Source organism: Sciurus vulgaris, assembly GCF_902686455.1.
Source record: "Sciurus vulgaris genome assembly, chromosome: 3".
Lineage (NCBI taxonomy): Eukaryota > Metazoa > Chordata > Mammalia > Rodentia > Sciuridae > Sciurus > Sciurus vulgaris.
This window is the reverse complement of record NC_136463.1, coordinates 103,042,167-103,068,893: the sequence shown is the minus strand read 5'-3', so window position 1 is coordinate 103,068,893 and position 26,727 is coordinate 103,042,167. Positions and strand designations below refer to the sequence as shown.

The following is a 26,727-nucleotide window of genomic DNA, read 5'->3' as shown; positions in this document are numbered from 1 at the left end:
ACTTTGTAGCAAAGATAATTATATAAAATCTATGGCACTCACCAATATACATTTTTGCTTTTTTAATGAGGAATTATTAGAATAAAATGTTAAATGTTTCTAATGTTTTACTTATCCTATAATCTAAAAATATTAGAAACAATTTTCAGCTTATTAGTATCATTATAGTAGTTTACACACACACACACACACACACACAAAAAAAAAAACACTCGTTTGTTTCTAGAAATAAAGACTTATTAAATCTTTGAAATGTATGATACCCTGGGAAGACAAATGCAAATATAAACTTCAGAAATGGCAGTAGCATTCTTATGTTATCCACAAAATACTACTTTGCCCTGCTATACTGAAAAACTACATTTTGGAAAGAATCTATAAAGGCCTTAAGAATTCATAAAAACTTTCCCTAAATATCCAGTTCCCTTGCAATATACATACTATTTTGTAAAACTAAAAAGATGTACATTAGAAATGGCTCTGATTATACTTCTGTCATCAGAAAATATCATGTTGAGAAGTTATGTTAAAATCACAATTATTGGAAAAAGTCTCGCACCCCAATTCCCCTCCCCAATATCACTACTATAACCAACACTGGAATACACAGCTAGAGATGGAGAGCTGTGAAGTCATCTATGATAATTTTACTTATTTCTGAATTCTCCATCTGAAGGGTGAATTCTAATAGAATTATACAGCCTTAAACATCCAGACAGCAAAATTTCATCAAAAGTTGTATTTCTGCAGCTAGTTCATCTGCTAGAAATGCCAAAGATGAAACTATCTGAAAATACAAGTTTCATAGTAAAAGATAATGGGCTGGACCAGAAAGCTCTTGTTAAAAATGAGCACATGATAACATTGAAACTTAAGACATTCCATAAAAATTAAACAATACAAGGTTTTTAAGGCTATTGGAGTCATTTGGTGTTCTTTTAATCAGTTAAAATAGTCATTTCTATATTCTACTTTAGATAAGTATAAATACTGTTAACAATCCTTTAAAACCAAAAGTTGTTACTATGTCAAATCAATCATATTTTTATAATAAAGGCAGGGAGGAAATCTTTATAACATAAATGTATATAAACTAAAGGATGCACAGTAAAGCAACAATAACAACAAAAATCTTAAGGACAAAATGTTTAGTATGCATCCACAAAAAATTCCACAACCATAAAACAAACATCAATGCATCTTACCTCTATCATTATATGAAAGGCGTGCTTGTGAAGAAAAAACACAGGCAAAAGAAATTATGATTCATATTCAGAATGAGATGAAAAATGACACATCAGTTACAAAAGGAAAGAGAATAATGATTTAGCTTTTAAAAAGTTGGCAGTGATCCAATGTATTATGTCTTTAAATGAATTTTGGGAACTACTTTCCTTATGAAAAGAGGAAAGTAATACAAAAGAAAAATTCAAAAACCACAACAAAAAGACCACTTGGATTTTACCTGTCAGATGAGAGGTAGTAAACAAATTATTGACTCTAGAAAAATACCAAGTTACCTGACCCAACAGACTTTAAGCTAGCAAGTGAACTAAACCAAGTCTTAAATAATTACTATTTATTTTTTGAAAAGTATCTAGCGTCTACATAAGATTAAATATGTATTTTAACTGAAGAAGATATGAGAGGGAACTGGCTTCTGGACACCAGAGGGCAGTATTGCCTTTAACAAAATCTAGCTAGCAGCCCTAAATAAATTTCTATAAAACTAGAATATTTTAGATTATACATTCTGGTTTGTCTAAAAAACTTCTAGAATTTCCTACTTCTACTGAGTGAACTTCCTCACTCCTCTTTCAAGGAAGACTGCAGAATCACAGTGGTAAGAGAAAAATGTTTCTGCTGTCTATGACTGTGTACAACATAATAAATACACTGGTAACAAAGTAAGACAGGAAAAACAAGAACACCAGAATTAAGTAAAATAGTGACAGACCAGGCCTATTGTTAACCTACTTTCCCAGCCACATAAAGGCAAAGAAATTAAAATGAGTCCTAATTAACAAAACAGAATTTAAATGAGTTAATCCACATTTCAAATTATTAATATATCAGCAGTTCAAAATTTGATATAATACTAACTTAAAATCTGGAAATATTCAATAATTAGATAAGCAGCAGTGGCCTTGGGAATGATTCACACATACTTCTCACAGTCTGAGCATAGTCAGATGACAATAGAGAACAAGATTTTCATTTTTCTAGTCATCCCCAAATAGGTTAAGGACCTGAATTTAAAATTAAGAGAAATACTGTTGCTGAGAATTCTTCCTAATAGATAGTATATTCCCCAATTCCAGTATTTCTACAATACTTCTACAGAAAACAATAGCACTGACAAAAAACAACTGGCAATCCCTTTATCTTGACCAGCTGTTTAACTGGTTTTGCTTCTTTCTTAATATTCTTCCTGTGATAACAATTCAGAACTATTCATAATTCATTCAAAAGGCTGAGTTAATCCCACTATCAAAACAACTTATCAGTATTCCAGAGAAAAATTCATCACCTGAAAGTCATGCCAACTGGATAACTATAGATTCCCAAGGTCCAAGGAACACTAGGATCTTGCTTTAGTTCAGGTGCTTTCAGAGTTTGATGCCACTGTACTAACACAGAGCAAATAGTTGCTATCCTTACATCTTACCAAAATGTATATTTCTGCTGTGCACTTCCCAACAAATAAACATTAGAATAAGTTATAAAATGACCAAAGCTTAAATGAGTGAAAACAAGAACAAAGCTCAATGTGACAAAAAGGATCATGAAAGAATCCAAAAATAATAACAACACTGAAATACAAACAAATGGATTTTTTTCTAAGAGTATCTTTGCTTAATATATTTCCAAATAAACATCAGGATAAGAAAAATGGCCCACACTAAAAAAGCCACCAACAAGAGTCCTCAAAGTATACACTATGTGAAAAAATAAGAATTAAAACAAAATTTTAAAAATTCACTTAAATATACTAATTTAAAAGTAATCAAATAAAACAAGCTGGATTCACAAACTTAAAAATATAGCTTTGAGTATTACATACTACAACTCTAGGTAACAGCAAAAATAAAATCAGCAAATTAATGTCAAGTACTTGGGTTTGGGGATTAGAAAGAGATTTGCTGCTTATCCCTTAAGTGGAAAAGAAATTACTGCCAAACAGAAAATAATGACGAGTATTTCTCCATTCATCCATTCTCCATTCAAAACTGTTTAATGAGCACCTTGTTTGTGTCAGGTACTGACTACCCCAACCCTCATGAAGCTTACAGTAGTCCACGGTAGACAGACTAACCAATGATTCGCATAAAAGAATACATAATTACACAGTATCATCAAAAAAAAAAAAAAAAAAGAATACATAATTACAAACTAACAGCAATAAAAAGGAATTCAGAACCTTGAGCATCCATAAAGAAATACCTGACTTAACACTGGCTGGTGAAATAAGATTTCCCTGAAGATACCTCAAGTAATGGAGTAAGAACTAGAGGGAAGCAGATAAGGTGAAAACAATACTGGGACACTTCCTAGATACTCAACTTATACAAACAACTTATACAAACTAGATTTCAGAAAGGGAATCATTACCTATGAGTGGTATTTGGAGATATAAGTGGAGCTATTTAGGAGCTAGATAGGCAGATATGAAATACAAAATCTTTCCAGAAACAAAGATTTTTGTTTATATACTGTTTATATACTATACATATATATGTATATATGATATATACTATAAATAGTCTTTTATTTACTGTTTAAGCTATTCTAAGATATCTCTATCTGTATACATATATAAATATTTTTTCTTTCTTTTTGTACATCTCACTCAACAACATGTTGGGACTAACAAAAAGGAATTGCCTGTCTCCTATTTATTATCTAATTATCTTACATTCTAAGAAACTCTACAACTATTCATTTTTTAAAAGCCTACTGCCAAGCAGATAGAAATAAAGTAACATAGTGTATCAGGGCAAACATTTCTGAGCTAAAAAAAGCAAGATACACATTAACAGATTCAATAATATTGATATTATTAATGCACAGTCCTGATTTTATCTAATTAGATCTTCCAGATTACTCTGTAATGTATCCTACTTTCTACAGTTTCTTTCACCTTACTCCTGAAAACAAAGAAAAGCAGAGATTAACACGGATGAGATGAGGACTCTGGATAGGTTCCCTACAAAGTGGTAGCACTTCAGGGCAGGGAGAACGAGGGTTAGAAGTCAGAAAGAAATGTAGGCATGCCTTTTCTCCTTTTGATTAACTGCTAAAACACATCAGGTTTCTGACTGATTATAGAAGAAATTTTATTTATTTTAGAATTTGTATTCTGCAGATGAGGATGAAGAAATGGAAAAGACCATGTTGTACACAAATTGTGCTGTGGTAAATGGTTGTTTTTATCTACAAGGCTATGTATACTTGTAATAGAAACTGTTTTAAATGCAAATTACATAACCTCATCCCTTTATCCTACTTCAATATTTTATAGACCTTATCAAATTATTCATTGAAAAAAGTCATTTATAAGTCATTCAATCAATGAACTTTGATACTTGGAATTAAATGCCCAAGCTTTGCCTCAGGGTAGTAGACTCTTAAGTCAAGTCTTGCCTCAGCCTCCAGAGCCCCTGGGATTACAGGCACGTGCTGCTACACCAAGGTTGAGTTCAATTTTGAAGTTGTTACTCTGTTGGCAATAACCACTAACACTTATTGAGCACTAAACATTAGTAAACATCCAATGTTTTTTCCTCCCAATCACTGTAGAACTGGAATCAGACATTTATTCCTTTCCTTCACACTTTTACCTCAAACGACTAACACAATTCCCTTTATTATCTATGCCCTTCACTTCTGAGCTGCAAAGTCAACCAATCAATCAACCTGTTTTTAGTTTACCTACATATTAATCCACAAAGCTTCCGTAACAGTTGTTTTACTAAATGGAGTTTTTCAATTCTATTTTCTCAAATAAATAATAATAATAATAAAGATTTGACAGCAATTAAGTAGCTAACATGAAGAAACAAGTCTAAAATGAAGTCCAGGAGATGAAGACTACAGAGAAAAAGTAAACTCACTTCCTCTAACTACCATCTCTTTGTCAGGAAAGAAAGATAAATTATGTACTCTGATCTCTATACATGATTCCCATTTATAATTCCAAAGGGAAAACTGAACTCAGGATTTTAAAATTTAAATGGAAATCACTTTTAGGAATAAGTTGCTTTTGATTAGTTTTAGTTTTAAATTGTTCTAAGCTATTAATAAAAACTACATTTTTCCTCCTCCTCCCCTTTCCTTCCTTTTTGCTTTTTGACATAGAATTTTAGTCAGTCTCCAAGTGACCCTGTATGAGAATTTTTTGGGGGGAGGGCGGGGTGGTGTAAGAATTGAAACCAGGGGCACTTTATTACTGAGCTACATTCCCAACCCTTTTATTTTGAGTCAGGATCTCACTGAGTTGCTCAAGGCCTTGCTAAGTTGCTGAGGCTGGCCTCAAACTTGCAATCCTCCCGCCTTAGTCTCCCAAGTTGCTGGTATTACAGGTATGTGCCACCACACTCGGCCTCTAAGCATTTTTCAATGGAATAAATTATATATGCCCAATAAGAGTAATTTTTTGTCAAGGTACACATCTACGGATAGTTTATGAGACTCTCACAAGTGGAAGTTATTTTAAAGAAAGCTATAATTTAGGTTGCCAATACAAAAATAATCACATACCACAGTGGGACACAGAAGGAAAAACATGTATAGCAGCCCTATACTATTTCTTAGACATATACCCCCCCAAAAAAATGTTCAAACATTAGACAAAAGTATTTATATCATATTTTAAACATACTAATACAGTTGAAAATATTTGTAGGTTCTATCTCTTAGCAGAAACCTAACACAAACTCTAAAGTGACATCACACTATTCACCTAAAATGTACACCATTTAAACACACACATACACACACACACTAAATTTTGATATTTCCTGAGCATACATTAATATTTCACTAAATTTCACTTAAAAATGCTCATTAAACCAAATGAAAATATATCTTTGGTATACGGTTAATTTAAAATAATTCAGTTTGAGAATATCTTATAGTTGATAAAGAGGAAAAAAGTATGTTCTCAAATGAAATTAGAGAAAGGTATAGAAGGATATTCACCAACCTGTTTTAAACTGATTATTTTCAAGAAAGTGGGAGAAAGGGGTAAGAGGAGGAGCAAATTATTCTGTTTTTCTACACACCTATTTCTAAATAATTTGTCTTGATATAAGGTATTCAAAAATAATATTTTGAGTTGCTATAAACACTGATGTGGCTGCATTACTGTAGTATGCTAATTTTAAGTCCTCTAGGTATAAGCCAAGGAGTGGGATAACTGGATCGAAAGGTGGGTCCATTCCAAGTTTTCTGAGGACTCTCCATACTGCTTTCCAGAGTGGCTGCACCAATTTGCAACTCCACCAGCAATGTATGACTGTGCCTTTTCCCCCACATCCATGCCAACATCTATTATTGTTTGTGTTCTTGATAGTAGCCATTCTAATTGGAGTAAGATGAAATCTTAGAGTTGCTTTAATTTGCATTTCTCTAGTTACTAGAGATGTTGAACACTTTTTCATATGTTTATTAATTGCCTGTATATCTTCTGAAAGTGTCTGTCCAGTTCCTTGGCCCATTTATTGATTGGGTTCTTTGTATTTTTGGTGTAAAGTTCTGTAAGTTCTTTATAAATTTTAAAGATTAGTGCTCCATCTGAAGTGTGTGTGGAAAAGATTTTCTCCCACTCCATAGGCTCTCTTTTCACATTATTGATTGTATCCTTTGCTGAGAAAAATCTTTTTAGTTTGAATCCATCCCATTTATTGATTCTTATTTTGATTTCTTGTGCTTTCAGAGTCCTTGTTAAGAAAGTCCAGTCCTAAGCCAACAGCCACATCAATGTTTCTAGCAGCTCAATTCACAATAGCTAGATTGTGAAACCAACCTAAATGCCCTTCAATAGAAGAATGGGTAAAGAAACGCTGGTACGTATACACAATGGAATATTATTCAGTCATATACAATATATTCAGTGCATATATAATATTCCACAATGGAATATTATTCAGTCATAAAGAAGAATAAGATTATGGCATTTGCAGATAGATGGACGGAACTGGAGAATATCATGCTAAGTGAAATAAGTCAATCCCAAAAAAACCAAAGGCCAAATGTTTTTCCTGATAAAGTTGATAATGATACATAGTGGAGGGGTGCAGGTGAGAGAAGAATAGAGGAACTTTATGTAGAGGGAAATGAGAGGGAAGAGGGGGCAGGGGTATGAAAGATGGTGGAATGAGACAGACATCATTACCCTATGTACACGTATGACTGCACAAATGGTATGAATCTGCATCGTGCACAACCACAGAAACTAAAAGTTGTACCCAATTTGTGTATAATGAATCAGAATGCAGTCTGTAAAAATAAAAAAATAATATTTTAAGTAGAAGACAGTTTAAAAAGGGAAGAAACAAAAGAAAAAAAAAAGCCAAAAAGTAAGATGTGTTAATTAACTCCAACCATTCAGTTTCAACTTATTTTAAGATGCACTTCTATGAATATTATAATATTTACTTTGTAAGGATAATTTAATACTAACATATTAAATACTATCAATAAATTTTAAAATATTTCCCCTGCATCCTCCCCAGATAAGGAACCAGCATACTTTTCAAAATTGACTTTAAAATGTTTATCCTACCCATTCAGTGTCTTATTAATTCTAAATGAATCCAAATAGAGACCCATTATCAAGAGGAAAATTCTACAAAGCACTTTCACAGATGACTTAGTTTCTCAGTGGGTACTAATCTGACATAGCATAAAATGACAACCTATTATTACATTAATATTAAGGTCAACAGGATTATTTTACTTGTCCAACTCAGGGATCCCAAACATTAGAAAGTCCTTACTTCTTATCAAACTAACACCTATTTAAATGTCATAATGCAAGGACTAAAGAGGCTGACATCATTTTTAAAACTATTAACTATAATAAAAAAGTGCTATTTGTATAGCCTTAAAAAAAATGAACAAGAGGTAACTTTAACATGCCTCTGTCTCCACTGGATAGATCCTCTATATAAAAAATTAAAGAAGTTATAGAAGTAAAAAATGCAATCGATAATTTACACTTAACAGACATACAGAATATTTTATCCATCAATGGCCGAATACACTTTCTTCTCAGCAGCACATGGATCCTTCTCTAATACAGACCATATTATGTAAGCTATCACATATGTTGGCATACAATTGTAATATTACCTTACTATATTTTTAGCATCTGTGGGGTTATTTATATAAGCTCCCTTTCCACTAATATTAATTTGTGTTCTTGTTTTTTTCTTGATTAGACTTTGATTTTTATCAAATTATAGCTGTATTATTTCTTCTCTATTTCATATATTTCTGCTCCTACTCTTTATTTTTTCCTTCCTACTACATAATTTGAAAATAATTTATTATTCTAGCTTCTTCCTGATACAAGTACTTTAAGTTATAGATGTTCATCTGAGTGCTATTTTATCCCAGAGGTCCTGATATTTTAAGCTTTTATTACTACTTAGTTCAAAGCACTTTTTAGTTACTTTTCTTATGCTTTCTTCTTTGACCTCTGATATATTTATAAATGTACCATTTAATTTTGAAATAGATGACATGGGGGTGGGATTCTATATATGTTAAGGTGACTGATATCTAATGTAATAAATCATGCAGGAAACAACAGTCTGCATGATTTCAAATTTTAAAAAAAGTAATGGAAATGCCTTTTACATTGATTGCATTGGATACATACATGTCAAAACTGATCAAATTGGGGAGAGGGCATAGTGGGTAGGAATGATAGTAAAATGAATCAGACATTATTACCCTATGTGCATATATAATTACATGACCTGTGTAACTCTACATCATGTACAACTAGATGAACAAGTTATACTCAATTTACATATGGTATGTCAAAATGGATTCAACTGCCATGTATTCAATTAATTAGAACAAATTTTAAAATATGAAAATAAAATTACTAAGAGGCTAACTTCATACCTTGTTAAAGGTTGATCATTTCTAGCCCCTAAAGTTCATTTTCTTATGAGCTGATATTTTTTATCAGCACAAATATAAATCTTATAAGCAGGAAACTTAAAATCACATATGATCATGAAAGCAATGCAGTTTTATATTTTTGCATTCAGTTCACTCACTACATGTTTTAAAAGCATCTTCCTAAATATGGAAGGACAATTTCAGCACAGGAAAAAGAAGTAACCTGAGTAACACAAACTGACAGAAAGTTTCAATGTGATTAAAGAAAGAATTTAATAATGTCATTCTCTTATAAACGCCAGAATACTTCAACTTACTTAATATCCCCCCAAAAAATATGGTCTCAAGATTTATAGCACAAAATATTCATAAAAAAATCCACTGGAATATTTTATTAACATCTTGCTATAACTCTACAAACAACAAATTCAATTCAAATTAGCACTTATAAAATGATGATTTCACACAAATACTTGTGTAAATTATAGCAGTAATTACAATACATACTCAGTCTTCAAGGAGCTTACAGTCTAATGGAAAACTGGAATATGAACACAAATTGCTATGAGTTCTTCTCAAGATAATCCACCTACACTGCAGAAAACAGAAAATGACTTGACCAATATTTTCTCAATTTCTTCAAGGATGGCACATAATTAAAACAATTCAGTTGCACATGACAAATGTTTTAGGGTGTAGTCAGAAGACAGAATCACAGGGCAGAATACAGAAGACAACTTCATGCTCAAATTTCATATTCTTTATAGTGGATCACTGGGAGTTATCAAATATTTTTAAGAACAGAGGCAACATAATCAAACATGTAAAATGCTATTCTAACAATAGTACAAATGAAGGAAGAGAAATGAAAACAAGAAAATCAGAATTAATCTCAAACACAGATGTAATAATGTCCTGCACCATAACAGGATCAGTAAGGAAGAAAAGGTGAATGAACAGGATTTAATAAGTGATAAGATCATAGACAGAAGGAGTTGTCTTCAAGGCTTTCATCCAATGTAATTGGGAAGAAATTAAATAACGGTAGAAACATAGTAGTTATCCATCATAAAGAAGCATGGCTTCAATTTTTTTTAAAAAAATAGCAAAATGCTTTTCCTATGCTTCTGTGTCTGATTCACTTTAGAATGTTTTTTCTTAGTTACTAAAAACCATAATTAAAAGAACCATGTTTTAAAATATTTAGAGCCCTACCTATATCACTTCTTCAAGATAAAAATACTAATGAAACCAGAAAAAAAAATCTGAACAACCTACTGTCTTTATCTATTTAACTATAAAACAGTTTAACTATTTAACTATAAAACAGTTTATCAATCACGATGAGACCAATCCCTAACAATAGACTAATTTATTCACAAAATAGTCTTTAGCCAAGGATTTTCATTGGTATATGTAACAGTACAATTCATTATACCATATTCACACATGCACATAATTGATTAATTTCATTCCCCTAAGCAAGGATTTGAGAAATTTCCCTAGGAAAGCAACAACAAATTTGGTCATTGTCCTAAAGCATTTAAAGAATCTGGAGAAAGGATGTTCCAGAAATCCATGACAAGAATGTTAAAATTTTTTCTCAATTAGTCTTGAAATTAAACTTGGTATACATGAATGTGGGGTAAAATTCATAAGACACCTCAATACTGAATATGCAGTATTCTTCTCCTACCTACCTCTTTATCCTTTAGTCATTTCGAGGACTACTTTTCAATAGGAATTGACCACAGGGGCAATTAACCACAACCCTAACCACTGAGCAACAGCCTGAGCCCTTTTCTGTATCCTATTTAGAGATAGGGTCTCCCTGAGGAGGCCCTCACTAAGTTGCTGAGACTAGCTCTGAACTCACAATCCTCCTGAGTCACTCACTGAGTATAATTCATAGGCCTGTGCCATCAAGCCCAATGCTAAAACAATTTTTAACAGAAAACATGTTTGTGTGTTTGTGTGTGTGTGTATGTGTGTGGGTGTGACTGTCTACCTGTCTCTGCCCCCACTCCCCAATCTCTCTCTCCCTCTCTCATATATGTGGGGGGCAGGGCTTGTTTTCTTTTGTCCTGTGAGATAATGTTAATGTGAGATGATGTTATTGCTCATGTGGGTAGTTACACAAACTATTCAATATCCAAAAGTAGAAAAATAATCTAGCCTATAGCATGATTCTGAGATGGCAGGGAATGTTGACTGAATTATCTGAAACACCTAAAACATCTGCTTTCTTAGAGAGGCAGGCCAGAATAATAGGAACAAAGCCTCAGTGTCTGAGGGTTCTTGGTTCACATTCCAGCTCTAACACTTATAAGTTCTGCGTCTCAATTTCTCTATGTATAAAATTATGATTTATACTACACATTTGGTCCTGTGAAATAAGATTAAACAAGTGCTTTCCACATCTGGCTGGTCACCAGATTCAACTGGGAAGCTTACTGAAAACACAATATCATAGGCCACATTCCAAATTATCAGGTGTGTCATCCAGGAAATTATATTTCTTAACAAATCCCAAATATAATCCTTACATACAGCACTGCAATCTGGAAATTACTGAAAAACTTTTTCTATATATTTATATGCTTTATTTTATTATATAATTTATATATTTATGCATAATATAATGGTTCCACAGAACAAGGACTTAAATCTTATATAAATCAAATTACCATTAATTTTTTTTAAATAAAAGGTAAGCCTTTTGTCACAAGATGGCTCTTGCAAAACTAGAATGCATAAATCAAATGAAATTTCACATCAATGGCAATGCCCCTTTTTCACAGTTTATGCAGCAGGAAAGCATAAAGTCAGACCCATCTTGCATTTTTCATCAGGTTACTCCATCACAAAATCTTTATTCCTACTTTTTTTAAGCAATTCATACAATTCATGTAAATTTATGACAGCGTGTACAATAACATTAATAATTGCAACAAATATCTAAAATCCTCAGAGATAGATTTTCTTAGATGATCCAGGTTCTTATGGCAACTTTCCTTTTAAAAAAGTCTTAAACCCTTGAATTAATTAGGATTTCTAAATAAAGTGATCTAATACATAGATTAGCAAGTCCTTTTAAAATGATGCCTAAATCACAACTTGTATCTATACTGGATATAAACTAATATAAGATTTATGTTATCATTTTAAATTCCTTCCATAAAAACCTTAACAAATTTATTTAAATGTGGGTTCTAGTTTATTATATCATATCATAAATGTAGGGTAAATTCGAGGAAACTACTATATATTAAATACTCTCTTCTAAAGAAATTTAGGTACTAAAACAAAATTTTAAAGTTACCACTGACAAAAGGCAAAGTGTATCCTATAGTTATCGTAATGCATTGTATACATTAAGCCACTAATTTTTTTTACTTTTAAAACACATTTATGAATGATTTTTAATAAATCCAATGTAGCCACTACTGTTTAAAATTTAAAATATTTAAATTACATAAAATATTATTTTATCTAATTTATTGAACAAGGTATTTTATTTTACCTTTGGGTTTAATTCTTCATATACAAATCTTCCAAAGAATATGGAGATCAATGATCTAATACTAACAGATTGCTGCAAGTACTAAGAAAGAAGTATATTATGTAAATAAAGCTTAGAGGGAAGAAGTTGTTTTGGTCATTAAATTATAGGACTTTACCATTTTCTTCTATCAAGTTTTAACCATTAATCCTACTAGTATTAGAAAAACAAAGTTAAACCAAGAGATCCAGAAGGCCATGGTAATCTGATCTTTTAAGAGTTCTAAGAAACACAGTAAAAACAAGAATTTAGAGCAATATCTCAAGCAAGTATAACCAAAAGTTATCAGCTTTCCTGGGCTTATAGAATATTAAGCTACCTCCATAAAGTCTTTGTAAAGCACTAGACCAGGGTCAATTGTCCTACATGGTAGAGAATGAGGAAAATGTAGTGCATTTAATCTGATTACTAATCACACCTCTGTTTTCAGAAATATTTAGGGTAAGGTGAGTGAAAATCTAGGGCATTAAAAAAGTTTTTAGTCTTCAACAGGGGAAGAAAAATTTTCTGAACTACCAATGACACATGAACACATGATGAGAAATGTTGTTCTTCTGCTCCTTTCCCCTAAAATACTTTTATGGTCCTAAATTATGAAACCTCTCTTTTCCATACTTTCTTGGTTATCTTCCTGTGTACATCCTGATGTTTGGGTAAGTAGTACTGAAAAAGGCACAGAAATTTTAGAGAAGAGGTTGAAAAAGAAAAAAAAGGGTTATGATTAACACTTCTTCTCCACCATTAATTAATTTTCAAGAAGAAAGTAGGGTGTACCCCTACTTAAACATACTAGAATGAAAGCAAAACTCTCCAGAAAAAACAGGAATGGGAATACCTCTCATTCTACTCTATCTCAACTTTTGAGAAAAGTTTAGAACATAGCAAATTAATGTTTGTAAAATTAGTCATAGTCCCCTGACAATAAAACATTCAAACATTAACTTGAAAGGAAAAATAATTGTGTTAGCTTTGTTTCACCATAGTAATATTTCTTTTAAATATAAAATTAAAAGAGTACGAAGTATGGAGCAATAACTTACTTGAGTTGGAACAGTACAGGAGGGTAGGCCATCTTGTGATGCCTGTATACCCAAAATGCACATATGACATCCCCGCAATTAACAAGAAGTGGCACCAAGGAATAGAGCAGGATGTTGTAATAGGGTGGCTTAGGTGTAACTGGATTTGAAGTGGCTGTGGAAAGGGGAAGGGAAAAACAACTCAGATTTGATCTACAAAATTCTACAATGTTTATCATAGTGTCAAATATTTGGGAAAAACAATATGAAGAAATAGGAGTATTCTATCAACACAAATATTCTTTGTGTTCAATCTACATGCTGAACAAACTTCTGTACTTTTCCTACGAACTTACGCTGCGTGACTTCCATCTCCGGAAAATAAGAAAACTTTTCATTACACATATTGCCCTCACAGCAACAAAGTAGACTTCAGGGCTGTCTTTTTTTTCTATACAATCAGTCCTACAAACAGAAGAGAAATAATTAAGAACAATATTCTCAGGGATAAAATAATGAATGAGTCACATATACTCAATTTAAAAATTTTATTAATATTTGAAAGTCAATTTTTGAAAAATTTTTATTGATACACATTAATTATACAGACTAATGATCATTCCTCAAGGCCAAAAATATCCTAGACTGCTATTAGTAAATCTTATCAGGAAAAAAACAGAAACAGCTGAGTTATAACATTCACATGGACCCTTGAGACTAATGCTTTAATATGGTTTTTAATAAACAATCTATGGCAAGCTTCTTTTTTGTTTCTTTTTTTAATTATTAGAAAAGCTTGAAGAAGAACATAAAGTCAATGAGACAATCTGGTCTAGCAGTGCTTTTGCTCATGGGAAATATAGCTTTCCCATTTTTATGAATATTAAAAACTAAAAACTACATATAAATCTGTGTGAGTTTAATAATAAGTACACACACATATTGATAAAAGCTCATATTTCATGTATGAAGCATATTTCAAAATCAGAAACCCAAACTAGCTTTGGGAATTAATACTGTCATTTTTAATAGTAATAAATTTGTTTCCTGAACACAATGAGCAAGATTGAGATAGGCATCAAGTATAGAACAAATACACAATAACAAATGGAACCCAGTAACTCAAACTGATTAGAATTAGATGGGATTTTTTTAAAAGACAGTCAATAGGACCTAAGACCTTAGACACTGAAAAGACATGGAGTCAGCCTCTAGAATAATCCCTAATCAACCACCAAGAAATAGCTATATGCATTTAGTAAAAAAGAATCACACTTTTAAATACACTGCATCTTTGTGATAGCTGCTAGAAAAACAAGGTTGAATTTAACTCCCAAGGAAAAGGTTCCAAGAAATTTCAAGGAGATAGTTTTAACAAAATCAAATTTTGAAATATAATCTATACTAATACCTATTTAGAAAGTAAAAACACATGTCTAAGCTTTAACAATGTATAAGGAGAAATGTATAAATTTAAAAATTAATATTCAGATTCATATCTCAAATTATAGGAGATTAATAAAATTAAATACCTAGCTGAATCAGTTCAAGAAAATTACTTTTCAGCATCCAATTTCATATTCCCCCTCCCCCAGGCATTGAACTCAAGGGCACTTGACCACTGAGCCACATTCTCAGTCCTATTTTGTATTTTACTTAGAGACACAGCCTCACTGAGTTGCTCAGGGCCTCATTTCGTTGAGGCTGGCAATCCTCCTGTCTCAGTCTCCAGAGCAGCTGGAATTACAGGCATGTGCCATCGCCCCCAGCTTCATTCTTCTTTTATCATTGCCTTTTCTTCCACATTTGGATGCTACTTGAATTTTTTTTTTTTTTTTTTTTTTGCTTTTCTCTTCTCTTACTCTTCTTACTATGTTTTTCAATCAAATTTAGAGCATAAAAAAAAACCTCACATACTTCTGTATTAGCATTTAATCCCCCCAAACAAAGCTAGTGTAGTAATTATCACTCTAAGAGAGCAAGTATTTGCACTGAATAATGATGCAGTCCACAGACTTCCAGTGAATGGTTCACAACCCATTTCATCACTGAGTCTCACATGTGGAAATGCTGCTTTTAGGTAGGAAACAGTTTTTATTTCCCATCTCCCCAAAAAAAGAAATCCCTAATTTAAACTAATTAAAAGATGAACATTTTGACCAAAATGATCCCAAGCCTTAGCAGAGAGATTAATAATCAGAAATGCTGCTAAAAATGTAAGTGTAAAGAAATAGTCCCTGGAAAACTCACAAACTTAGAAGTATACCATAAACACTAAAAATATACCAAAATGACTGCACTTTTAATTTCTCATTAAATGTGAAACTAGTCCAATTTTCAGGGTTTATTTTTTTTTAATAGTGTGCGTGTGTGTGTGTGTGTGTGTGTACATATATATATATATATATATATTTTTTTTTTTTTTTTTAAGTTGTAGACGGATACCTTTATTTTGTTTATTTATTTTAATGTGGTGCTGAGGATCAGAACCCAGTGCCTCACACGGGCCAGCTGAGTGCTCTACCACTGAACCACAATCCCAGTCCATTTTCAGGGTTTATTCAATGTATATTGCTATTAGTCACATGTAGCTAACTGATCAGAGATTTCAGGTAATCAACTAAGGCTCCTGAAAGTAGATCTCATGTTCAGTGTATGTGGCATCACTCTTCTCTAATGGAAATCCTGTAGCTCAGACAGATAAGTGATCATTCCAGAATGTACCCAACTTCTTACTAAGAAAGATCACAGGCAGTCAATAACATGACCACTATATTTTACTTCCAGTACTGAACAATTTAAACAAGATCTTTTAAATAAAATGTAGCTTTCTAGGATTGTGTTAGTTCTGCTGTAATTCTGAATGTCAAGTTAAAATGTCTCTTGGGGTAAAGAACAAAGACTTATGTAGCAAGAAAAAAGTGGGGTGGGATAAGATCAATTTCTTCCAGATACATAAAGAAGGAAACTGAAAGGAAATTAAATACTGCAATTAAGTTTTAGTCTCCTTGAGGATAGATTTTCCAACAGATATACTCTTATTTAGCAATTTTAAAAATCCTTTTTCCTTAAAATTGGCATAAAAGTTCATAATTCTGACAACGTGGGCAAAGAAATGATATTTCCTTAAGAGGTCTCACTGAGATAGAATATTCAAAATATATCAAGGATAAAACATCATAAACACACCATGTTTATTTTGAAATACATATCTTGTCATTAGAGCATAATTATAATGATCTTTATAATTCCATTTTTAAAAAGCAAAAAAAAAAAGTTATATGAAAATCTATGCACTGATCTCATTTCAAAAGGGGGAAGGGGTGAAGGAAAATTACTCAATACTTTCACAAAAAAATAAAGTATGTTCTTACCTGTCATAGCAGTTGATATCATCCAGCCAACAACCTTGTTTCACTATTTCAATGGAACCAGAAATATTCTTCCAGGTAGCAAAACAATGTCGCCTTTTATCTTTGTCACCATAACAGGGTTCAACACCAGTTTGATTGGTTCTGTCTCTTTCCCAATTAGCATTAAAGAAAAGACACTCCTGAGTTTCTGATCTACCAAGTATAGCACCTATAAGATAATAAAACAACAACTTACTGTAACATGTTATATTACCATTATAAAAGAAGAGATTGTCTCCCAAGATAGCAACTTCAGGAGTTCCTAAAATGTCAACAATTTACTGTCTTCCCAGTAGTATAACTTTGGATTTATGTTTCCAGGTTAATCCCTGGACTTCAAGTATAAAAATAACCACAATAATCTGACCACATACATCACAAGATTTCTCTGGACAATGCCAGTTTCATTTCATTTAAGAATATCTTTGATGAAAAGCAGAAGATACTATTAATTGTATTAACTCTCAATCCTTAGACTTGTTTTCAAAATTTGTGTGACAAAATAGGAAACAGGCAAATGCAATACTGCTGCATAGCAAAGCATTAACAATTGCCTTAAGAAAAAACACACTGAATGATTGTAGATGTAGACTACACAAATTCATATTTGGGTACCTGTCAGATAAATTCTTAAAAGTGAACCAAGTAAAACTGTTACCTCAAGAAAAAAAAAATGGACGGACGTATTGCAAATGATAAAATGTTGAGTTTTCAGGCAAAAATAAGAATTTTGTCTTTAGGCAAAAATATGAATTTTGAAAAACTTTGTATCTACCACCATTAGCATGACAACATCCCGATACTTAAAAATTTTTCTGATAAGATCAGTGGTGATATTATCAAATGTGACCTTTACTAAATAATGAAATGTGCTGATATTTAGAAGGTCTATATAGTTTAGAGACTCAATTTAATATTTTCTAAATGAATTATGGCTGCTGTTACAAAAGCATTCAAGAGTAAATCCACTGCAAGGCAAATCAATAGATTTTAATGTTACAAAGGACAAAAAGTTCATCAATGATATCAAACCAACTAACTTTTAAGAAACTATGTTTAATCTTACCTGGGAAAGCAAGGAACTAAAAGACCCCAAATAATTCTGGGGTCGGGGGGAGGTGGAGAATTCACACTTCCTGATTTTAAGGGTCACTATGCTTATAGAACTGCACATCTAAAATAATACATTTCATTCTATCATAAATTATATTTCAATAAAGCTGATTTTTAAAAAATGAAAGAAACTACCATTTATTGAGTTTGGTCAAAGAAAAACATCCACTAATATCTAAATACATTATTAAAATATTACTCCTTTTTTCTAACTATATATCTGTGTTTGGCCCGATTTCATTCATATACTTCAATCAGAATCAAATATCACAACAAATTGAACAAAGAAAAATTCAGTTGACTTCTACAAAAATCATGAAAAAAATTTGCAAAATTCTTGCTTATTTCTTTTTGTTTAGGAAAATATTTTCATAAAGAGCTGTTCTTTTACTAACAGAATATAATTATTACTATTTTTAAACAAATTAATATTTTAAAAATTTGTCCTCATTTCTAATATGATCAATATTAACAGATATAACCCACATTTTATAAAGGTTCTTTGAGGTTTTTGAGAGACTAAAGAAGTCCAACAAAGAGTTGTTCTACAAATGTACTACCACAGAGATATAATTATAAGCTACTAGTATCTGTGAGTAGTAATGGCGCCATGGACTTCCCCCTCAAGTAGGGAAAAAATAATAGCATAAACTGACATATTGCACACTATGCTGGTAACTGTCAACTGCAGTCTATAAAAGAAGGACTGCTACTACTACTTATCCTGTACACAGCCATTTTCTAAGTTATTCCTTTTCAGAAACTTGTTCAAAATATGAGCAAACTAAGTTTCCTCCTTTACCAAAAAACCCAAAAGCAATCATTTACTGCCCACACTTTTATCTTAAAACAGAGATGGCAAACTTTTTCTGTAAAGGTCCAGACAGTAAGTATTTTAGGCTTTACAGGCCATATGGTCTGTCGCAACTACTCAACTCTGCTTGTGAAGCACAAAAGCAACCATAGACAGTAAATGAACGAATGTGGTTGTGTTCCAATAAAACTTTATTTATGGGCACTATAAAAAATTCTTGTAATTTTTGCATCTCAAAAAAATTTTTTTCAAAAATTTTTCAACCATTTAAAAATGCAGAAATTGTTCTTCTGGTCACATTTGACCCACAGTTTGTGTGGGCTGCTACCCTGTCTTAAAACAATATGCTAATTACAACAGTATGACTAACTTGCCTTGTGCTTATTTTGTTAGGGATGGTTGTCCTGTGAATTTTATCCATTTAATTTGTGTTAAAACATCACTATCTAATTATTTTACATTTTTGAAAAAAGTTTCCACTGAGGCACAGAAATACCACTTAAACTAAACAAAACTGAAGAACAAAGAGAACCCTGCCCTTTGCAACTTTGGTGTTAATTCCAATTAAGGAGTAGTAGCTGTCTGACACTGTACTGAAAAAGATTTTGAGGATTTTTCTGAAGAGGATTTTACCATTTAGAAGGGAGGGAGAACAACATCAGTATCATACCAATTTTGACAGAGTAAATTTAGCTAAGAGAAAAACTAATGGCCATCTTATTTATTTAAAAAGTACTCATACGACTTATTTTTTAAAGGTAAATAAAATTTCTGAGTGATTTTCTAGATCCAGACTATCAATTCATTGATATTTTTCATCAGTAGAGAGAAAATATCTTATGGAGAAAACAGACAATCTCCCCACTACTCCTCAAACTTATCTGTAATCAGTTTCTATGCTATCATACCTCTAACGAAACACAAAATATAAAAAGATACTTATAAAATAAACCAAATTATATACTTTTTTATATTCTTAAACTCACATTGTAACTTTAAGGATGTGGTTCAAAAAAAAGATGGAAAAATAATTTACATACATTAAGTCTTAATGGCAGGTCCTACTTTAAAACTCTGAAACTTCATGTTTCTATCCAAAGGTTTATTCTATCAAAATAACTCCATATAATTAATGCTGCCATTTTTAAAAGAAATAAACAGGCATAGAAGGTACTCATTCAGGGTTAGTACAGTGGTTATTAACCAATGATGTACATCAGAATTCCCTTTACGTTTTCACACATTCATATATTTAAGTGCTATTTCCTCATGTCCTGGGAATGCAGTAGCTGAAAAGTACACACACACACACACACACACACACACACACACACACACACATACATACATATACATATACGCATAAACACACATATATAATATTCATGTTTGTGTTCTACTTTTCTAATGTTCATTCCTAGTTAAGAACCATTGGCTTAACAGACTTTGGCCTGTACCTGAAATTTAGGTCACAAACTGTCACCTTGAACAAGCTAGCAAGTCCCTCAATTCAATTTTCAAATTATTTTCCTGATTCATAATTCACATTGTTTCATGTTATAGAAAATCAGAAAGTCTAGTCAGCTAATCTGGCATCAGAGTTACTTTAGATAATATTTCTATATTCAAAGTACTGGTTATGTATTAAGGACTAGTACTGTTTCATTCCTCCTATCATTAAAACATATATACATATATATATGTGTGTGCATGTGTGTGTGTGTGTGTGTATGTGTGTGCATGTACGTGTGTGAATATGAGAGACAGACAGACAGAGAGAGAGAGAGAGAGAGAGAGAGAGAGAGAGAGAGACAAATAGGTGTCAATACACAGAATCTGAAATTTGGAAGACTACTGGGCCATAAAATAACCTTGAAGAATTAATGTTCAAAATAAAATACTTTTCCTTTGCAGGAAGAAGAAGAACGAGGAAGAGGGGGAAGAAGAAAAAAATTTCACCTAAAGCAACTGCATGTAAGCACAATTCAAGTTTTGTTCCTTAAAAACATGAAATATTAAAATAATACAGCACATCCATTTTACACAATTTCTTCCAAAAACTGAATTAAAGGCATTACTCATTGATGGGGCCAGTATTACTGGATATAAAAAACAAAGAAAGAAAAAAACAAACCAATACCTCCCATCAGCTTAGATGTATCAATTCTCAACATGATTTTAATAAATAGAATTCAACAACATATTTTTAAAAGAGAAACTACTACATCACAACCAGGCTTAATCCAGGTATAGAAGGTTGGTTGATTCAACACTCAAAAATCAATCAATGCAATGTACAAAATCAACTGGCTAAAAGTGGAAAATCCCATGGCTGGATCAATTGATGCACAAAAAGCAACACCTATTTGCTTAATAAAAAACAAAAACTTAGGGAACTTCTTCAATATCATAAAAGAATATATACTACAAAACTTACAGTTGACATTATACTTAATGGAGAAAGACCAAATGTTTAGGAAACAAAGCTGTAATAGTCATTCATCACTCTTATTTAACATGGTACGCAAAAGTTCTAGCTACTGCAATAAGGTAAGAAAAAGAAATTAAGGGCATATTGGCTAAGAAAGAAGAAACAAAATTGTCTCTATTTTCACATGATATTACTATCTATATAGAAAATCACAAGATACCTTAAAAAATAACCTCCTAGAATGAGTGAGTTCAATCAGGTCACAGGATACAATATCAACAAATGAAAATCAATTACTTTTTAATATGCTAACAAAGAACAAAGTGGAAACTAAAAATGCAATACCAGTTACAACTGCTCAAAAGAAAATATGAAGCCATAGCCTCCCAAAAAATATATAGTATCCATAGGATGAAAATTATAAAATGTCGATAAACTAAAGAAGACCTAAATAATTGAAGAGATATACCATGTTCATGTTATGGAAAACTGAGTCTAATAAAGATGTCAGTTCTCCCTAAACTTACATACAGTTTTAGGGCAATTCATATCAAAATTTAACAAATTTCTTTGTATTTAAACAAGTTTATTCTAAAATTTTTTGAAAAAGAAGATTAAAGAGGGAGAAATCACTTCCTACTTTCACAATGTTAAGGTTTACAACACCCCTTAAGGCTTAGCTTTAGTAAAGCAAGGCAAGCGCAGTACAGGAAGAAGAAATACACATAGATCAGTAGAGCAGATAAAAAACACCAGAAACAGACTACAAATATGTCCAATTAATTTTTGCCAAATGGGCAAAGCAATTCAATAGAGGAAAGATAGCTTTTCAATAAAGGGTGCTGGAACAACTGGATATGATGCAAATACAACTTCAATGCCCTCCCCCTCCCTATATATTGTTATTCTAGTAATTCCTGAAAGTCCAGCTCTTTCAGAAAGCCACCCAGGCAAAATCTCATGTATGTGACAGTTTTCAAGTTTTCTCAAGATACACATATCAAAACCCTAGAAGTCTTTTAATCAGGACTCCTTCTCCCAAGGTGTTCACTAACTGATCCAATATAAATTGTTTTACATTTTATTCATTATTTTTAATCAGCTATCTATATATGTACTTTTACATATCAGAATGCATTTGGAGGTTAGATTTTAAGCATTCTCAACACAAAATATAAGTATGTAAGGTAATGCATGTAAGGTAAATTAACATCTTTTAATCATTTCACAATGTACACATATTTCAAAACATGTTGTACATGTTAAATGTATACCATTTTATTTATCAATTACAATTGGTCAAAAAGATAACAGATGCACAGTTTAAGGACTTGGGAAGCTATGAGTTACACTGACATTTTTTTCATTTAGATAGAAGATACAAGGTGATGATAAAATGACAGGTCCTCCACCAGACTATCAGAATTTTTCCTAGCAAATGGTATGTTTTCTTGATGATTAAATCCCTCACATCTAGCATGATACATTAAAGTTAGAAAGCACTCAATGTTTGGTGACTTATCAGACATAGTCAATCACAAAATATCTGGACCTAGCTTAAACAGTTCTTTCTTCCATCTGTTGCATTCCTTAATTCCATTTTCAATAGTCACCCCTCTCTGTTTTTAAAGTGAGAATACATTCTGTATTGAGCTTTCTAACAAGGAAGATAAACATCTTTCAATAGCAGAAAACCGACACCAAATTAGGAATAAGCAAAATTAATTTGAAGTCTATCTTTTTCTGGAAGCTAGGTATTGGTTACTATAGTTTCCCTTTAAGTATTTATTTGTGGAGTATAGCTGCAGTTGGTTAGATTTTGTCAATCGCAATACCTAACCTTCGCATTATAGAGTTTGCATGACCTATAGCTGTGAGTCAAACAATTAAACATGTTCAAAAAGCTAAAAAAGAAACATTAGGTCTAAGACCATTCACATTACTTGACCTCCAAACACAAATAGTATTTAATGAATGATAAAATGGGAAAACACAATATAACAACTGAATAAAAATCCACCAAGCACTAAACAAGTGAATGTAATTAAAGTGTCTCTTACAATTAACTACATTTTTTTCTGATTAATATGATAATGTCTTTCATAGCCCTATGACCAGACTCATTCTATCACAATTTTTCTATGTATGCAATCAACATTAAATGAAACCAAAAAAAACTGTTTTGGCAACTTACAAATCTGAGGGTCACATCTAGAAAATTATTATAATACTGTCTGAAACCACCAACATGTATAAAAAAGTACACAACTGAAGGACTACCCTAAACTTGTGCTTCCCAAAGTCAACTCAGTCTTCTAGGAAAGGTTAATGAAGTTATTTTCAAATATAGTAAGTTCAACTCAAAAAGCAATTCTTGTTTCCCTTTCACCTATCACTACTCTTGCCACTCTGAGGACAGACTGCATGTTCAAAGAATCAGCTACAAAAGACAGATCACAGTGAATGATGTTTTTAATCCAAAATATCTTCTAATACAAATTAAAAATAAACCTATCAAAAATTGTATACAAATAAATGATTTTAGGTAAGTCACTGGGAAATTCTGGTTTAGTACTATCCTTCCTGGCATCGGGAAACCCTAAAATAAGTAAATATATACAGAAGTTTATTACCTCGAGCAGTATTGTTGAACAGTCTTTCACTATGTTTAGGCAGATATCCAACTATGCAGAAAATTGCAAGCTACTGAAAAGTAGTATAGGCAGCACTCAATATGAAGGATCCCTAATTTTCCCCAAGGAGCAGATTTTTTTTTTTATCTTGGATAACTTAAAATATACAAATCTTTTATGTTTATTTGACATAGTCCAATGTATACCTGTTAACTTAACCCTACATTTTAAAATCACAAACACAAATTTAATAAAACAATTATATTGAAACTTTACCTATATCTTCAACAAGTGCCTTATTACTTTTCTTTTTGAGTCATCTTTAGTATCCTAAAAGGTATAATCTTCACTTCCATTTAAGATGTTTTGAAAAGCAATTCATTTTAAAAGTCATATCTAATACTCTCAATGAAAATAATTTTCAAGACAAAAATATTCCCTCACATAATACTAAGGCAGTTAGTTTTTGAATTGTTCTATGGGTATATGTTGTGATTTCCATAAGTAACATGTTAAGCATCGTAATCCAAAAATCTGAAACACAAAATGCTCCAAAATTTGAAACTTTTCAAGCAGTAACATGATGCCACAAGTGGAAAATTCCACACATTGACATCTCATAGTCAAAACACAGGTGCACTAAAGATATTGTTTTAAAAAAAAATTCAGGAGATGTATATAAGGTGTATATAAAACAAAAATGAAATTTTGGGTCCCTTCCCTAAAATGTCTCATTATGTGTATGAAAATATTCCCCAATCTAAAACAATTCTGGGTCCCAAGCATTTAGAATAAGGGTTATTTATCCTGTAGTTCTATTAAAAATAAAATGACAGAGCTTCAAAATATGAAAAATGGTATAAAGACTAAAATATAACAACTCATTTTAAGGAATAATTTTTTAAGAAAACTATGCTTTACATTGGATGCATGCAGATGAAAGAATTAATCATATGCTTGTTCCATAAATAAAAACACCAAGATAGGGGTTACAAAAACTGCAGTAGGAATTTGGAGATAATAATCCCATTAGTTTCCAAAATAAGTACAGTCACCACCTCTGTATCATCAGTGGCTAATACCACATAGGAGCTCAAAAAATATGCACTAAATCAATTCACATAGGTCTAGAAGAATTAGAAAAAGGCTTTATTTATGGCTGGCTGTGGTGGCACATGCCTGTAATCCCAGTGACTCGGGAGACCAAGACAGGAGGATTTGGAGTTCAAAGTCAGGTTCAACAACTTGGCAAGGTCCTAAGCAACTTAGAGAGATCCTGTCTCAAAATTTGAAAAAAATAAAAAGGTGTGGCTCAGAAAGATAGGCAGAGACGATAAAGATATAAGCAAGGCTCTGAATAGTATTTGACAAGCCAGCCCTCAATGGATGGAAGCATTCTACAGTTGTTTAGTATTGGATATGATACACGAAAGGACAAAACAGATTTGGAAGACATCAAAAACATAAAATTGTGTTTTAAAGATTGTGGAATGAAACTCATGAAGTCATACTAACCAATCAACAAAAAACAATGGTCTGTAATATCCACACCAATTAAATGATCATAGGTATCAAAAGGATTAGCAAATCAGAATACAGAAATCAAGTTTTTGCTTACCAAAGTCCCTTATTTACCTCCCTAAGCATACAAAAATAATATATAAAAATGAAAAGGTTTATTGGGTTGAGTGACTGCATTTTTTCCCCATATTTTTATTAATGCATCATAATCACTCATAACAGTGGGATTCATTGTTATATATTCATACATGCACACGATATAACAATATAATTTGGTCAATATCATTCCTCAGTATTTCTCCTTTTCTTTCTCTCCCCACTACCCCAAGTCCCTTTCCTCTACTAGGTGACTGCATTTCTAAATGTTTATGTAACTTCTGATAAAACAAAGCTTGCTTCCATACATGTTTATCCTATGTTTCCCTGTTGCTAACTCTTTACTTGATATTTACACTGTCCTAAAAGATATATTGCCCAGGATAAGCTAGATACCTTCAAAGATAAAGCACAAAAGAAAATAATTTTTGCCTGTAGCCACAAAACATGGGGTATATCTATAAATGCCCATGTCTTAAGATTAAAATAGTTCTATGTAGTCTTCTGGCACTCACTCAAAAGATGATTCACACCAAAACAGGTATAAGTAGATATAAGTTTTATTAAGATTTTACAAAAGATATTTCTGATTTTAGATTTAATTTTGGGGCAAGGAAAGGGAATCATGGGGACTACAGGTAGAGGCCAATATCCCATCAGAATTCATAAGCTATTGTTTTAAAAATGTACAAAAGCCAAAACTGGGCATAAATTTAGAAAATAAAAGATGAAAGGTAGATTCTCAAAATCACAATAGAGCTCCTAAAAGAGAAATGAAGTACATAAACACAGTATTTCCTACCAAAACAATCTTCAAGACTTAAATGAAAAAGACAGTAAGGTTTTTTGAGTGCTAATATTTCTTTGGGAAATGTGGGGCCTCTTTTTAGGAAATCATCAAACAATTATATACACATGCAAAAAAAAAGAGTAAAAATTGATCATTTATGCTTACTATGAAAGTAATGTGAAACTTCACCCTTGAGG

At 31.9% G+C, this 26,727-nt stretch overlaps 1 protein-coding gene across 1 annotated transcript in view; it reads right to left on the bottom strand.

Moving 5' to 3' along the window:
* ACVR2A (activin A receptor type 2A) overlaps window positions 1–26,727 on the bottom strand; it is a 78,744-nt gene that overhangs the window by 15,662 nt on the left and 36,355 nt on the right. The window contains 5 exon segments of the mRNA XM_079132479.1: window positions 13,741–13,754; window positions 13,757–13,894; window positions 14,076–14,144; window positions 14,147–14,184; window positions 17,094–17,301. Of these exon segments, the coding sequence (XP_078988605.1) occupies window positions 13,741–13,754; window positions 13,757–13,894; window positions 14,076–14,144; window positions 14,147–14,184; window positions 17,094–17,301 (467 nt within the window).